The 16,255-nt window shown below is 33.9% G+C and overlaps 1 protein-coding gene across 4 annotated transcripts in view; it reads right to left on the bottom strand.

The window, feature by feature from the left end:
• SNTG1 (syntrophin gamma 1) overlaps window positions 1-16,255 on the bottom strand; it is an 813,219-nt gene that overhangs the window by 230,599 nt on the left and 566,365 nt on the right. For all 4 annotated transcript variants that reach the window (XR_005380942.1, XM_038579273.1, XM_038579274.1 and 1 more), the window contains 4 exons: window positions 12,527-12,583; window positions 1,535-1,592; window positions 705-748; window positions 570-611 (listed from right to left, as the gene is read on the bottom strand). Coding sequence is in view for 3 of the 4 variants with exons in the window: in XM_038579273.1 (XP_038435201.1) it covers window positions 570-611; window positions 705-748; window positions 1,535-1,592; window positions 12,527-12,583 (201 nt within the window). In the remaining variant the exon portion in view is untranslated. The remainder of the gene's footprint in view (window positions 1-569; window positions 612-704; window positions 749-1,534; window positions 1,593-12,526; window positions 12,584-16,255) is intronic.

Raw genomic sequence — 16,255 nt, 5'->3', positions numbered from 1 at the left:
CAAACAAAAATATAAGATTTTATTCATTTTTTTCAGATTCTATTTATTTGAGAGAGAGAGAGCACAAGCAGGGGGAGCAGCAGAGGGGGAGGAAGAAGCAGACTCCCTGCTGAGCAGGGAGCCCAACATGGGGCTCCAATCCCAGACTTTGGGATCATGACCTGAACTGAATGCAGATGTTTAATGAATTGAGCCCCCTAGGCGCCTCATATTATTTATATGCTTTTAAACATTCGCAAGGAGTTAGAGGTGTATTTCACCTAGAGATATATTTAGTGGACATTGAGGGTTGCTTATTATGTTTTCTCCAGTTCTTCTATTAATCCCTGCCAGTCAAAGTATTTTTTTGAATTACATTTTGTCCTGGATACTTACTACTCACAGACCTGTTTCTAATATGAAACACACATGCGGGCACCAATGAAGAGATCATCTGAAAATCTGATTATCACACTGGACCAATGTCACATCTACCTAAGGAGTAAGTTGAACAGTGTTTAGCAATGCAGTAGATCCTTATTTGCACATGGGGAAAATTATGTTATTAAGAAAAAGTAAAGAAAACTCACCACTTCTTCATGTCTGCATTTTCTCACATTGATTCCATTTATCTGCAATGAAAAGAAAATTATGGTTTCATGTGGCATACTGTGAATTGAATTTATGTTTTGGTTGCACATAGAAAATAAGGGTAAAATGTATACCTGTAGAATTGCGTCTCCTATAAAAAGCAGTCCTGAAAGTTCCGCTGTGAAGGAAGAAAGGCAATGATTACGCATTGACTATTTTCTTCATACAGATGAAAGGGTTTTATAATTAAGTAAAATAAAAATTGATACAAGGGAAATATTAAATGTTTTATACAGATAGCATCTTAAAAGATCCACAAGTAATAGGAATGCAAAGGCAATTGTATGATTCTGCCCAGATATTGGAACACCTATTTCCATTTAATCATATCGCTTCAAATCTTACAATTGCCTAAAACTTGTTAGTCTTCTTGATGGACGACAAAAGTTTCTCATGTACTTATAATATTAAAGTATCTGTGAGAAAGTTTCTATCTAGACATTAATCCATCAGCTATGAGATCAACTCTGAGTTTCTTTTTAAACATTAGATTATCTTACTGATTTCAGTCATTGAAACAGTTGTTTTACATCTTTGGATGAAATATCATGGCAGATTAAGTTAAACTGCATATAAGAAATGAAAAAAATGTGTGTTTCAGGAACTGCCTTATTTGTTATCATTAAATTTGTCTATATGTTTGCTTGTTTAATGAAACAATTAATTAGCTATGCAGTCCCTAATTTATACATAGTCACATGCTCTCATCTTTCATCTATGCTTTCCTGTGAGAGAAACGTTTCTCTGGAGTAATAAACGGATGGACTCAGCAATCTGACTTGGCCACTTACTCTCTGGTCATGGGGATCCTGGAGCTAGTCAATCACATACTAATACTGACCAATTCTTCAGTAAGAATGGCTTACAAAGGAATAGTTACCATGTAATTCTCTTAACACTTTACCTCTTTGCTCCTTGGAGATTTTTGAAATGACAACTGGAATATTATGTTCTGCTCCCCCCTAAAAAGAGAAAATCATATATTATGCTTTTTAATTGCAAAAAATAAAAATACAGCTTTTAATTAGGAAACAATATATGCCATGAATAATATGTTAATGGACACCAGCTATAATTTAAATAAACTCATGGATTTTTCTCCACTCAGCAGATAGGGCTCCCAAAAAACTTATCTACCAGGGATCCTTGGGTGGCTCAGTGGTTTAGCGTCTGCCTTCAGCCCAGGGCATGATCCTGGAGTCCCAGGATTGAGTCTCGCATCAGGCTCCCTGCATGGAGCCTACTTCTCCCTCTGCCTGTGTCTCTGCCTCTCTCTCTCTATCTCTCTGTGTCTTTCATGAATAAAAAATAAATAAAAAAGTTTCTACCAGTTTAGAATTTCACTGTGCATCTAGTAATTAATAACAGTTGATTTTGAGAGTTTTTGTTTTCAAATAAAGATTGGAAATGCCTTAAATAGGCATTCTTTTCAATGTGTAGCATGCTGTCCATTGTAGAAATTCTTATTTAGAGTTCCAAATACCAGATAATTATGTATTTCCATTAACTAGCTAAGTTGTTCTATGGTGGTGACCAAGCACAGACCCTTTGATATGCTAAGTGAACTTTACTTGCACAAAAAAATCAGAGTGCGCATGTGCATGATGGAAAAAGAATCAGCCACAAATCTTTAATTAAAATTAGATTCCTTTGTATGAAAGCACATACAACATAATTAACAGAATAAAATAAACTGACAAAAACATTGTAGTAATTCTTAATCTAATTGACCAAATGAGATATGAAAAAATGAAAAATAAGTAAGTGAAACATATGGAAGGAAATAAAATAAATTGCTGAAATAAGTGCATAAAAATTCTCTTTTGATATTGCAGAGTTGAGAGGTTTGAAAACAATAATTGAAAAATCAAATAAATGCATTAAAGAATAAAACATCTGGGTGCCTGGGTGGCTCAGTCTGTTGTGTTTACCTTTAGCTGAAGTCAGGATCCTGGGATCCTGTAATGGAGCTCTGCATTTGGCTCCCTGCTCAGGGGGGAGTCTGCCTCTCCCTGTCCCTCTGCACCCCTCGCTCCATGATCTTCACTCTCTCTTTCTCACTCTTTCCCTCACATAAATAAAATCTTTCAAAAATTATTAAAAATAAAAATAAAAATAATAAAATGTCATGCACAAAAGAAGTATAGCACTGTTAACATAGGATAGTTGAAAAGACAATCTAAAATTCCACTGGGTTTCTCTATCTTCATAACAAAAGTTATTTTAGAACTGTATTTTTTTCATGAATATCAATTTTTAACAGTGAATTGTCACTATATTTAATTATAGGTGATCAATAGTTTTTGAGAAAAGTAGTAATATTCAACTTTTTCTTGGAAAATAGTCCTTTGCACTTCTAGAATATTAGAGACATGATAAATAAAATATTGAAAACTATTTTAGATTGAAATTCAAACACACTGCTACCAACAAAATATTCATCTACCTACCCTCACTAGCTCTGTGGTCTCTGGTCTTAGCCACATGGCTTCTAATTCTGCTTTGCCTTTCGGTCAGCATGTTCATAACAAGCACAAATTCTAAAATGACTTCTCATCTAATCAAAAGATAGTAATTTGTGACTGATAGTATCATTGAAATGAGTGCTTATTTAGCACACAATAGACACAAGTCAGCTATTATTCTAAATAGTCTGTTGATTAAGATTTATGAATAAAATAATATGGCATTAGGGTAGTATATAATCTTAGCACTAATCCATTCTAAGACTTAATATTTACTACTTAGAGTTTTAAGTTCCCAATTCTCTTTTTCTGTTCTATTCTTTCTTTATCTTTATACTTATCAGCTTCCAATCTACTCTTATCTCTACTCATTTCTTATATTTATTATTTGCTTTCATTCTCCTTCCACCACTCGTATCTAGAATGCAAGTTCCAATAGGGCATTAAAGTTTTTTGGTAGTTTGTTTCATATGTTGATGTAAACTCAGTGAATGGAATAATGTGTTTCTTTTTTATATTTGAAATGTTTGTTGATGAATGAGTGAATAGAATAAATGAAGTCAAAAGCTTTCCCACACCTAAGATAGCCCCATTCTTTAAAACACATTGCAGAATGAGGGGTACCTGGGTGGCTCAGTCTGCCTTTGGCTCAGGTCATGATCTCAGGGTCCTGGGATGAAGCCTCACATTGGGCTCCCTGCTCAGCGGGGAGTTTGTTTCTCCCTCTCCCTCTTCCTCTCCCTCTGCCCCTCTCTCTGCTCATGCTCTCTCTCTCTTTCAAATAAATAAATAAAATCTTTTAAAAAATTGCAAAATGATTTTAGGTAGCAGCTAAGAATGTATAATGAAATTAAATGCCCATGGTTACAGTTAGTTTCTAGAGATATTTGGAATTGAAAAGGATTTTAGGAATATATCTCCATTTCTTAGAAGAAAGAACTAGTTAACTGAGATGAATCATCCACCAATGAAGTTTTAGGTGGCATAAAAAGAAGAAACAAATTCATCCAGATATTATATGGTTCAGATATTTTGGGACAGAAAGTGGCATTGTTTATGTCACTCTTGTCTGTATGGCTGTCATCAGCTGTTTTCACTTTTCACAGTTTTCTCTCCTTTAACTACTCATCCAAAGATTTTCTTAGTGCTCAGACTTTTCATGCCAGTTACCATGGTACTACAGCGGGAAAACTCTCCCTGGGATCTGTCTAGAGAAAAACACTGTTGAAATAACAATTTCTGAAGGGCAACTCAGTAACTCCTCCCTCAAGACCAGAGTGTTGGAACTATGTTTAAAGGACAGGATAAAACTAACCCCTATTTTTTCAACATTTTTTTTTTTTTGTATGTAAAATTTCTCCTGATATTTGAATGGTTTGAGTCCAAAGGTGGTTTTTTTATTTTGTTTTGTTGTTGTTGTTGTTGTTTTGTTTTGTTTTTGTTTTTGTTTTGAATCAGACATTAGGGGCTTTGAAAGAATTCCTAAACTAACTGCAGAAAATTACTTTATTAATTAATTAGAGAGCAAATTTTCAGGAGACAAAATTGGAACTTAAACTTACAGTACCTTAATATACTAGATGAATTGTGAGAGCAGTCCAGCTCTACTAAAGTTAATTAGATTTAATTCTGGACCTAAATGGGGAAATGTAAGGTTCTCCAGTCAAGAATCACATAATGCAACTCATCTTGTTTAAAACAGGTGATAGGCTTCCTATTACAGGTGGAAAAAAGCCCCAATCCTCAGCAGGCTGTCTGGTGACTTCAGCCTTTTCTCCATCTTCATCCAGGAACCTTGTCACTCTGAGCACCACAGGGCAGCATTATACACTATTCCTTCTGCCTGGATGGTTTTTTTTATTTATTTATTTATTTTTATTTTTTTTATTTTACTGTTAACCTGGTAAACTCCTACTCAAATTCAGAATTTCAGCTAAAAGACCCCATTCATCAGTGTCTCCTTACTTGATATAATTCACTTCTGTAACACTGGATCCAGGTTATTATTTGCATTTATTTACATCACAATTTGATCAATGTCGACTTTCCCACTGGATTGTAAAGAGCAGGAGGTCAAGGCAGACCTTCCTTTACTGGCTTTGCCCCAACTCACCCTTAGACCAGCCAGGGTGCAGACTTGTGCTCCAGGTTTAGAGAATAAATGAATTAACTGAGCTTTGTTGTTCTAGTATAAAATCAAGACTAGGGAAAGTGAGGCAATATTCTATGGTGCATCCCAAAAATTATTAAAATAGTTACCATTCAATGCAAAATTAAGTTTAAAACTAGCCTTACAGGAACCAGGATATAACTTCCCATCTAATACATTTTGAGTAGGCCTCTATACAAAGAATTTACCAGTATAACTAAAATTCCGCCAAATCCAACCCAGAATGTTTTTAGAGCATTGGAAGTCTTAACCAAATAAATATTTTGGATCCAATATTGTCATTATTCTGGTTAATCAATTAATCAGTCATATTCTAGCCTCTGGGGGGAAAAGATACATAGACCCCACCATTATATATCTATTTAGAACAAGGAAAATATTTGTAAACAGATAATAACAGCACAGTAATTAAGGTCAAGAGCCTAATGAACAAGCATGGAAGAAACACCTAAAATAATATAATCTGAAAGGACATGGGAAAATATGCTCTATTTGAGTGCCATGCCTACCTGCTAATATCACTTAGTTTGATTTTGGCAGAAATGTAATGGTATCTGTCCATATTGTCTCTGGTGGAAACAGAAGAATGAGAATCAAATAAAAAGAACGGGGAAGAGAATGAGAAGAAATGTATATAAATGTGGGCATACTTATATCACCCACTAATAAATTAAAAGGTAGAAATTTATTATAGCTGTTATGAAGACATATATTTTTATTTGGTAAATTTGATACAATCAATACCAACTCCTTCATATTAAATTGCTTACTTGATCCTGGACTTACTGATCCATTTGAATAAACCAGAATGTAGATAATTTAGAAAGGAAACATTATTTGTGTTCCCAAGTATAGAGTTTAGAGATAATTTAGTTTGGTTTCTATAGCTACAGAGCAGTTATTAAGAGTAAGGACTACATCATTTGCTTTATGTGAGGTTAGGCCCAGCTCTGCCAAGTACAGCAATGAGTAAATTACTCAACCTCTTAATACTTGACTGCACTGTCTGTAGAGGGATAGCAATAGTTACCTACTTTGCTGGATACTAAAGGGCAAATGAAACAATATAAAGCATTTAGCATCTGTTACTTAAAGAGCAGTTAATTAATATATACTTGCAATATTGTTTATAAGTGATAAGGTTTTAATAATAATTATAATTTCATTCTTGATTGCTGCAAAGTTAAAGCTTTCATATAAAAATCATTTTTGAGGGGATCCCTGGGTGGCTCAGCGGTTTTGCGCCTGCCTTTGGCCCAGGGCACGATCCTGGAGTCCCGGAATTGAGTCCCGTGTTGGGCTCCTGGCATGGAGCCTGCTTCTCCCTCTGCCTCTCTCTCACTCTCGCTCTCTATGTCTATCATAAATAAATAAAAATAAATCTTTAAAAAAAATCACTTTTGATTACAAATATTTCCTTAATGGACAGAGATGACACAGCCTTGTCTGTTGGAAAATAACTCCATAGAACCTTTTCTAGTAATAATAATTGGCACCCTTTCTCTAAAGGTGATTTGTTAACTGACAATGACAAGAGGTATGATTTAATAATATGAAAATGTATAGTATCGTATTTTCAAAGATATGGAAGATAAATAAGATAGTGACTCACTTTAAGGTAATTATCCATATGGTGGATTTTCATAAGAATGAGGCAAAAATAGAAGAATATTGGGACCTATGATGCAAAACTTCCATGATTATTGGGGAATTTAGGTGTAGGAGACCATTAACTTATTTTTTGAAACAGTTAAGTATCAGGAATAGTCCACACAAGAGGGATAAGCACTTGAACGAAAGGTTCTACCAGAAAGCCAGAAGGCTGGTGAGGTGTGAGGGAAAGGGGGCAGGAACTGAAAAGCTGGGACCATAGGAATTTAGGAACTCTGGAAAACTAGACAAGGGTGCAGATTGGAATGTCCTGTAGGAACAGTGAGAATATACATTAGCTAGCCTGATGAATCTGAGACCGTCAAGGTGTAAAAATCAAACACAAATGGAGACCAGCCTTGAAAATTCTCTGATCAGACAAAACCACCTGAGTCATACAAACAAAGCTTCAGTTAGCTTATTTTGCAAGGCTAGCCTGACTCAAGTCATTTCTTGTTTATGCCTCTAGAAATCATAAGAAAAACTTGAACTATTTCCAAGGTTGATATGAGGTAAACACTAAAAAATTCCTTATCATTTAAGAAAATTGTGATATTATAACCAATTTCTGTGAGGAATAAACAGTGACTACCCTCCCACTATACACATTGCTTTATAACAATATACCCTGAGCCTCGTTCCATGTTTTGGTTTGACTGCTCTTGCTTTGCAAACTGTCTTTTTGGTCTCTTGACAATTAAGTTTTACTAATTACTACTTCGAGGATTCATTGTTTTTACTTCTTTAATTTCTGAAATTTTCATGAAAAGAAGCACTTTCAGTCTGGGGACAGAGAAGATTATGTGATTATAAGTGAAAAGGTTAGTGATCCTTTTGTTCAGTTTTTGGAGAATGATCTTTTGAAAATTTAAAAATATAAAGAAGAGGTTGACATTTTATTGAGTGCTAAAAACAAGAAGTGATATAAGGGAAAAAACACACAATGACTTCTGAAGAATGTTTAAATAGAGGAAGATTGAATAATTATAAAAGCCAGGGAGAATTGCAAAGAAGTGCCAAAAAAAGATCAAAGTTACAGCAGATGCAATAAGTGTTCTAAAAAGTAACACAATGAAAAAAAATAACACAACAGCAAAAATAGCTTGAATGAGCAAGGATTTCTGGCAGACAGCACAGGAATGAGCACAATGCATAAAACCCTAGCAGTGGTTTATGACTAAGTTTCTGATCAGAAAGTATGGGCATCATTTCTATTTTGAGGCTCTGGAGTAGAGGCTCGTAGAGAAGTGCCATTTAAGACAACATAGGGCAGGGCCAGCTATAAAGGTGTATATGCCATGCCTCCAAATTTCATCTCATTGCACCCTGGTTCAGTTACCAATTTGCTCCTACTCGATTTACTCTGCAGTGAGAAAATAACTGTAACATGGACAACAAAGCAGAAACAAGCCAGGACCCAGGGATGCGAACACTCCTCAAAGGTTAAAAAGAATCTCTTTCATTTCTAGGAGCTGAAGACAAATGTTTAGCACAAGTCTGTCAAGTGCCCACAGATCCGTGGCTCTGCATTGTGGGTTTTTTGTTTTTTTGTTTTTTTTGCTGTCATGTAGAATTAACATGGTTATATAGATAATTTTGGTCTCTACTTTTTCACAGTAAAACACTTTTGTTATTGGGCACCTGAGTGGCTTAGTTGGTTAAGTGACTGACTCTTGGTTTCTGCTCAGTCATGATCTCAGGGTGAGGAGATGAAGCCCAGGGTGGGGCTCTATACTCAGCAGGCAGTCTGCTTGAGCTTCTCTCTCTCTCTGCCCCTCTCCCCACTCATGCTCTCTCTCTTTCTTTAAAACAAATAAATAAATCTTTAAAAAAGCACTCTTATGAAAAAATGGAATTTTAGGAATCTAAAAAAATTAATCTCTGGAGATATATCTGATTTGTGTAATTAAATATCAATGTAATTGACGCCAAAGCTCTTTTTTGGGTGACTGTGTTCCACATTGAGGGTCTAGTATCTTTGGATATGATTTAAAATAATTGTGACTTTTCAAAGAGAGTCTCAGACTTTATAAGAAGTGCTAGTAATGCAAACCAAAAATTTTCTTAAGATGAAAAAACAAAACTATAATAAAAGGGGAAATAATGTTTGAAAAGAAAATAAGTTAAAATTGACATAAAGTATATTTTAAAAGATTTATATCTAATACATTTATGTTTTTTCTCTTCTTCCTTAGAATTTCAGGAAATTTAGAGATGGATACATTCCTTAATGTGCACTACCTCAGACATATGACCACCTCAACCTCTAAGCCACCTGTGACTAATACACACAATTTTGTCCCAGAACTTTTAACAGTCTCAACAATAAGGTAGAGAAAATAAAAGGAGGTAAAGGCTCACTTTTATTTCACCACCTTTATAGGGGACTCTGCCTGGAGAGCACTGGGGAACAAGAACACTTTACATGGACACGTGACATCAAGGGTTAAAGGACACTGGTAGCTTCAGGGTTGTCACACTGCTCACAGTCTACAGCCACTGGGGCACATTAATAAATCAATCATCTGACTACATGTTATATAAGAAGCCTCTCTGTGACATTGTTCACCAACTTTGTAGCACCTACTACCACATGGGAAAACCAAGGAGCTGCCACTATGCATGATGGTGACAGGGGCCTGAAAGGCCTGTGAGCCAAGATTTGTCAGGAGCACAGGGCATGGCCAATTAGCTTTGACTTGTAACAGCACATGCTGGAGTGTTTTAGTGTTATCTGACCAAAAAAAAAGACATTTTGTTACCCTTTGATTGGGTTTCTACAAATAATTTTTAGAAGGTAAAATTGAAATAACATGGCCATATGTTCTTAGTACAGTGAAATTCAGGAGCACCTGTAAGAGTTTTACTATATTGTTTAATGCCTCTTTAATTGTCCAACATGCATTCTTCTTTCTGTTATCTCCAGTTGAGATATTCCAGGTTTAAGTCAATAATTCTCACAGCAAAATCTCCAGTGTGTGTGAGCACTGGTTACTTAACTGAAGCAAATAAGGATAAGATATATGATTATATATTTATGTAAGTAATTATATAAATGTCACAAATTGTTCCAGCAATAAGTACACAAACAAATAAATACACAAGAAAAATAAATAAATGCTCAACATTAAAATATTAATTCTGCATAGGCTAAAACAATTTCTTAAACTGTTCACTATGTATATAGTATACATATATATACACACACACATACATATAACATGATACATATATATAACATGACATATATATGTATACACATTAACAGAATCAAAGACAGTTTAAAAATTAAAAAGCAAATATCAGAGATAAGTACTGAGAAAAGCAAAGTGGAAAACCCTAAAAGGAAAATTTTCAAATGACTGGATAATATTCTAAGTAAAAGTATTAATTTTTGTATTTCTGGTTAGTATGTCATAAGAATTGTAAAATAATTGCCTTTTTTGGTCAGAATTCCTAATATATGGCACAGATTGCAATTCAAATACTGCTTCTTATGTTTAATATTATGAATGGAAACTACACACTGATTTGATAAAAAAATTATTTATTTTTGTGTAAGAGTTTTGTTTGGATTGGAGTAATGAAAATATTAAATAGACATAATTCATTTGGCAAAATTCTTGATGTTTTAAAAACTGTCTAGGTTAAAATCTTAGTAAAAATAAATTATATTGGATTATTGAGTTTAAGTTATAAATGAAAATAGAAAAGATATAAAAGAATATTTCCATTTTGCACAAAACTAATGTAGCTCCACCATCAGAAATAGAGTCAAAGGTGTTTGTGTGACTTAGTTAAGTGATGGACTCTTGGTTTCGGCTCTGGTCATGATCTCCAAATGTGTAGTAGTAAATGGAGTCCCATGTTGGGCTCCCTGCTTAGTGGGGTGGGAGTGTCTGCTTCTCTCCACGCCCCCCCCCACCATTCATTCACTGTCTGAAATGAATAAATAAATCTTTACAAAAGTAAGAGACAAAGAAAGAAGAAAGAGAGAAGAAAGAAAGAAAAAGAAAGAAAGCAAGAGAGAAAAAGAAAGCAAGAGAGAAAAAGAAGAAAGAAAAGAAAAAGAAAAAGAAAGAAAAAAAAGAAAAAGAAAAAGAAAAAGAAAAAAAGAAAAAAAGAAAAAGAAAAAGAAAAAGAAAGAAAAAGAAAAAGAAAAAGACAAAGAAAAAGAAAAAGAAAAAGAAAGAAATTGAATTAGGTCTGGTAGGTGAAAGTGCTTATCTCAAATGAAACCAGCTCTCTAGATTGGGCTTTATTCACACTTAGTGTTTGTTCTCTCTTATGGACTTTTTACTATCTTCCATGGTATCTTTTTTTTTTTTTTAAGATTTTATTTGTTTATTCATGAGACACACACACACACACAGAGAGAGAGAGAGAGAGAGAGAGAGGCAGACACACAGGCAGAGGGAGAAGCAGGCTCCCTGCAGGGAGCCTGATGTGGGACTCGATCTGGGGTCTCTAGGATCACGCCTTGGGCGTGACATTAGCTGCTAAACCGCTGAGCCACCCAAATGTCCCTCTTCCGTGGTACCCTTAAAGCCTCCAAACAGTCCCAATAAATATCAGCAAAAACGAAACTCATTTCCACATTCTATAACTTGGTCTACAGATCTCCCTGGTTTTAGCTGATGATAGATAAAGGAAAGTTAAATATATGTTTTAAAACTAACATTTCATGTGGTAATATTCTTATCACTTAACAACACAATGCTATTCCACACTGGTATATTTTTCTGAGTCATTTTCATAATGTCAACCAGAACTGGAAGTCAAAATTTAGAGTTCCACTTTCCAAGCATATATAAACTGAGCTGTGTTAAATTTCATGATATAATTTCATGATATACCTGAGATGTATGATTTTCATGATACACAGGCAAAATACCTAACCCAATGGTCAAGATAAAGTTAAATTTCATTTACCTGTGCAGAGATGTAGGTTTCTAAAGGGTTTTAAAGACATTGAGTTAACTTTTCCAATATTTATATAAGTTCTCATCCTTTTAAAATTTATTTTGTTTCTGTGATGATAACTTGCAGGTGTGGAACATCTTTACTAGTCAACCATATACAGGGAAAAATGTCTTTAAAATTTAATAATAAATGGAAGTGACCATTTCCAGTATGGTCATTTTTAAAATAAATCAGATGCTAAAATTCTGTCTATCATATATACTTGGCATTGTGCCATGGCTGGTCTCCTAAAAAAAAAAAAAAAAAAAAAAAGGAAAACTAAACAAAAGAAAAAGATGAATAAAACCCACCTAATACTGAACTATTATTAGTGTAAAGCTTGTTCTTTTCCACTCACTGAGGGGACAGGAGTTCCTACTCTGGCTGGATAGAGGAGTTCCGACTCTGGCATACTATAATACCATATTTGATATTTTAGATGACACCAGATGGAGAAAATTATTAACCTATATTCAATGTCAGGTAAAATTCCAAATATGAGAACCTACCTAATGTATATCTCACTCCAAATATTGAGGAGTTTGCTATAGCCATTCTTATCTAACTGTTAAGCAGCAAAAAATCAAAATACACAAAAATGCAGGCAATATAGCATGGCCTTTAAGGATAGACTGGAAAGACAGGCTACCTTTATGCTTAATCCAAATCCTCCTACAGTTTGTCTTCTAATGGTCACCGTTCTTTCCTGAAAGACAGGATTTTAAAAGTGGTTAGCATTTCCTAATACTATACTTACACACCGTTTTCCTCCTCTGGGTTCTGTTTTTGTTCCTTAAAGAAGAAATATTTTGTGACAGCATACTGGTTCTGGTTCTTGAAATAAACAGAGTATTTTGTAATTCTCAAAGCAAAGGATACTTTATTTGTCAAGATAAAAGGGACTGTACTGTTATTAAACTTCTGAATTTCCCCAAATTAGGTTACTTTCAATGCTCTTTGGACACATTTTGGAATTTTAATTTTTAAGCCTCTTCTCATTTTCATATATATATTCTTGTCTAAGAAATGACAAGTTTGGGTTACATAAAAATAACTCAATGTTGATGGTAAATATTATCTTTGTCAACCAACGTCATCACCATCACTATTGAGTCATCTTGCTTGCGGAAATTTGAGAGCTGAGCTGGGAGGCGGCCATTCCCAGCACATCAATGATTCTTGTGTGTGTCTAGGATCGAAAACTGTGGATAAGCCAGATTCAAAATGATTGCTTTTTGAAAAAAGAATGGATTCTACACATAACTAATAATGACACTGGAATCATCAATTTTCAAAATCAATTCTATTTTTCCTTCCACAATGGAAACAATCATTGGTGTATGAAACAAAAGTCACAAAGATCGACATTTGGACAGATCCTTTAATTTAAAAAAAAAAATCAGTATTACTCTCTTTAGGGCAATCATCTCTACCTAATGCATATTTTAGAAGTGTGTTGAAAGGTTGAAAGCTTTTATTTATAACTTTCTCCACACTTATAACTTCCTCATGTTTTTGAACCCCCTCCATCTATAATGATTTGAGACCACCCACCATCTCCTGCTGTACCAAGGATAGATGTTGGTTATCTGGTCCCCACAAAAGCCCTACTTATTTGACTAAATTACCAATCTTTAAGTCTGACTATTGCTCTCTTTCTTATAGATTCTTTTCTTTGCTCCCTGGTTTTCAAGGGGATGTGTGGAACAGACTATATTATTTTAAAAGGACAAAGAAAAAATCTGGGAAACATGTGCTTCTGATGGCTCTTCCTAAATATTTTAAGATACCACAAAAAATCATCATTTTAACAGTTACAAGGTACCTTCATTTAGTCAAATTTTAAATTTCATAAATAAAAGCAAAAAAAAATACTTAAAGAACAAGATCACTATACCAGAAATTGAGGTATATTAATTGTTATTTTGAATTAAAACATAAACCTTTGTGGTTGGAGATTGGTGCCTATTAAGAAAAAAAAAACGATCAGTGCAAATGAATAGTACTTAATTATATAGATTTTCTTCCTTTTTATCATGTCCAAAATAATTTGACCTATTTTAAAACTACAGATTTTACTCTTATAGCCTGTCATCTAATTTTGTTTTCAAACCAACAATAAATTACTTACACAAATTAAGTTTATAGATGTATTACAATTTATGCAAAGTAACATGAAATATAAAACACACTATTCATGTTAAATAATACCATCTCCACTTTTTTAATCTTAAGCCAACTATTATATTGTTCCTCATTTGTGGAGTCACAAGTATGGGAAGTGGATCTTTGATTAATTCTCATTAAAGGATTAATTAAAGCTGTACATTGCAAATAATGGAACTGAAATCAAAGAATATGTCAATGATTCAAATATTCACAATTTTATATGTTTGGAAAATTACTCAGGCCCTCCTTTGCCAACTCTGTAAAATGGTGATAAATAATACATAGAAACAACTTTGTTTTGAGGACTGATGTTTGTGAAGGAGCCTAGCATATAGTAAAAACTTAGTGAATATTCTCACACACACACACACACACATACACACAATCTGTTATTCTAAACAAATTCTTACTTAATAGTCACTTAAATATCTGATTAATATTTATCTATTTTTTATTCCAATAGTTACATCACAGAGTAACTCAAATACTGGAAGACTCAACTCAAGGATAGGCCAATTAAATGGTTTTCCTTGCTCTTATAAAACAGACAGGCACACTACTTTCACAATACTTCCTATCAAACTAAATAGGTTCGTAGATGGTAGTTATTTTCTTAATTCCATTTCTATAAGGAACACATTCTTGATTCTTTAAAGATTCATCTTTATTTTCTCAAGGTAAAGAATTCAATCTATCAAAGAAAGTATTTCATTAATTAGTAAATGACATCACCTAAATTTTCTACAACATTTTGCACAGCAGTCATTAGTCACAAGGACAACTTGGTGAATACATTCTTTTAACCAGCCAAGTGTATGCTGAAACCATACGATTTTTCTCTGAAGGGACAGCAAGCATGTCAGGGTTATTAAAGGTCTATGCAATGCCTTTACTCCTTCTCTACAAGACTGCTTTCCAAACTTGGTGGAGAATATTTAGAACATGTTCCAAATCAAATACAAAATTGCTCATGCAAAGAGGACTTTGGAGAGACTAAAGAGTCAGCAGTAACTGCTGAAAATGTTAATGTATTTTAAACAGATAGGCACACGCTCATGCACATGTAAACCCCAGCCAATATCTCTATATGCTATTGCTTCATTAGCTTACTTTTAAGAAAGTAAGGAGAAACAAGCAAGACAAATTACTTCATGTTTTAAAACCAAAATTTTAAGTTTGTCACTGCAGGTTGCAGGAAGTATAGAATGGCAAACAACTGTTCCTAGTATAGCACCTTTCTAATATTCTCCCCATTGTAGGTTCGTGTAAGCTGTAGCCTCCATCCCTTTCCAACTCTCCACATTTTGTTCTTCTATCCTGCCTCCAAAACAGTTTTTAAAAGGCAATATAATAAATTATTTTAGCTGCTCACCTGAGAATCAGAGAATATTTGGAAGCTGATCTGAAGTTTTATTTAGTTACATTTTGGGTCCATTGCTTAAGTAACAAAGCACTGTCCTTCAGGAAACCAATATATTATTGGTGATTATATTCTTTAAAACACAAAAGTAAAACAGGTGCCCCTATACTCACATATATAAAAAAATTTCTTTAATCTTCCTATTCCTTATAAAATGTAAAGCATAAAGTCCAAAAATAATATTGGACTTTAAATTTTGTGCAGTACACATCAATAATCAGTGTTAATATTATGACAAAAAACTTACTTTAAATGCTTAATTTGCTTTATGTAAAAATCTATTTTTACTGTCACCCCTGCCCTCTGAAATATTATATTTGAAATACTCTATGTATGCTGTATGAACTATGTGGGAATTATAACCAAAATATATATGTTACCAAAAACAAAATGTTGCCATTATATATCCCAAATTTAGAAATGTTTGAGATGTGAGGACATCTGGGTGGCTCAGTGGCTGAGCATCTGTCTTTGGCTTAGGTTATTATTCTAGGGTCTTGGGATCCAGTCCTGCATCCATCACTACATAGGGAGTCTGCTCACTAAAAAGGAAATACGTGGTATAAATCTAACAAAATAAGTAAGGACCTATATATGGAATACTACAAAACTCTGGGGAAAGAAATCAAAGATGACCAAAACAAAGAAAGTTATTTCATGTTCATGGACTAGAAGACTCAATATTTTTAGGATGTCAATTCTTTCCTGGTAAATCTATAGAATCAATGCAGTCCCAATAAAATCTCTGCCAGCTATTTGTGAATATTAATAAAAGGTTTCTAAGGTTAA

The sequence above is a fragment of the Canis lupus genome, chromosome 29, assembly GCF_011100685.1.
Source record: "Canis lupus familiaris isolate Mischka breed German Shepherd chromosome 29, alternate assembly UU_Cfam_GSD_1.0, whole genome shotgun sequence".
NCBI classification, from domain to species: domain Eukaryota; kingdom Metazoa; phylum Chordata; class Mammalia; order Carnivora; family Canidae; genus Canis; species Canis lupus.
The sequence above is the reverse complement of the archived record's forward strand: the minus strand, read 5'-3'. Positions and strand labels throughout refer to the sequence as shown.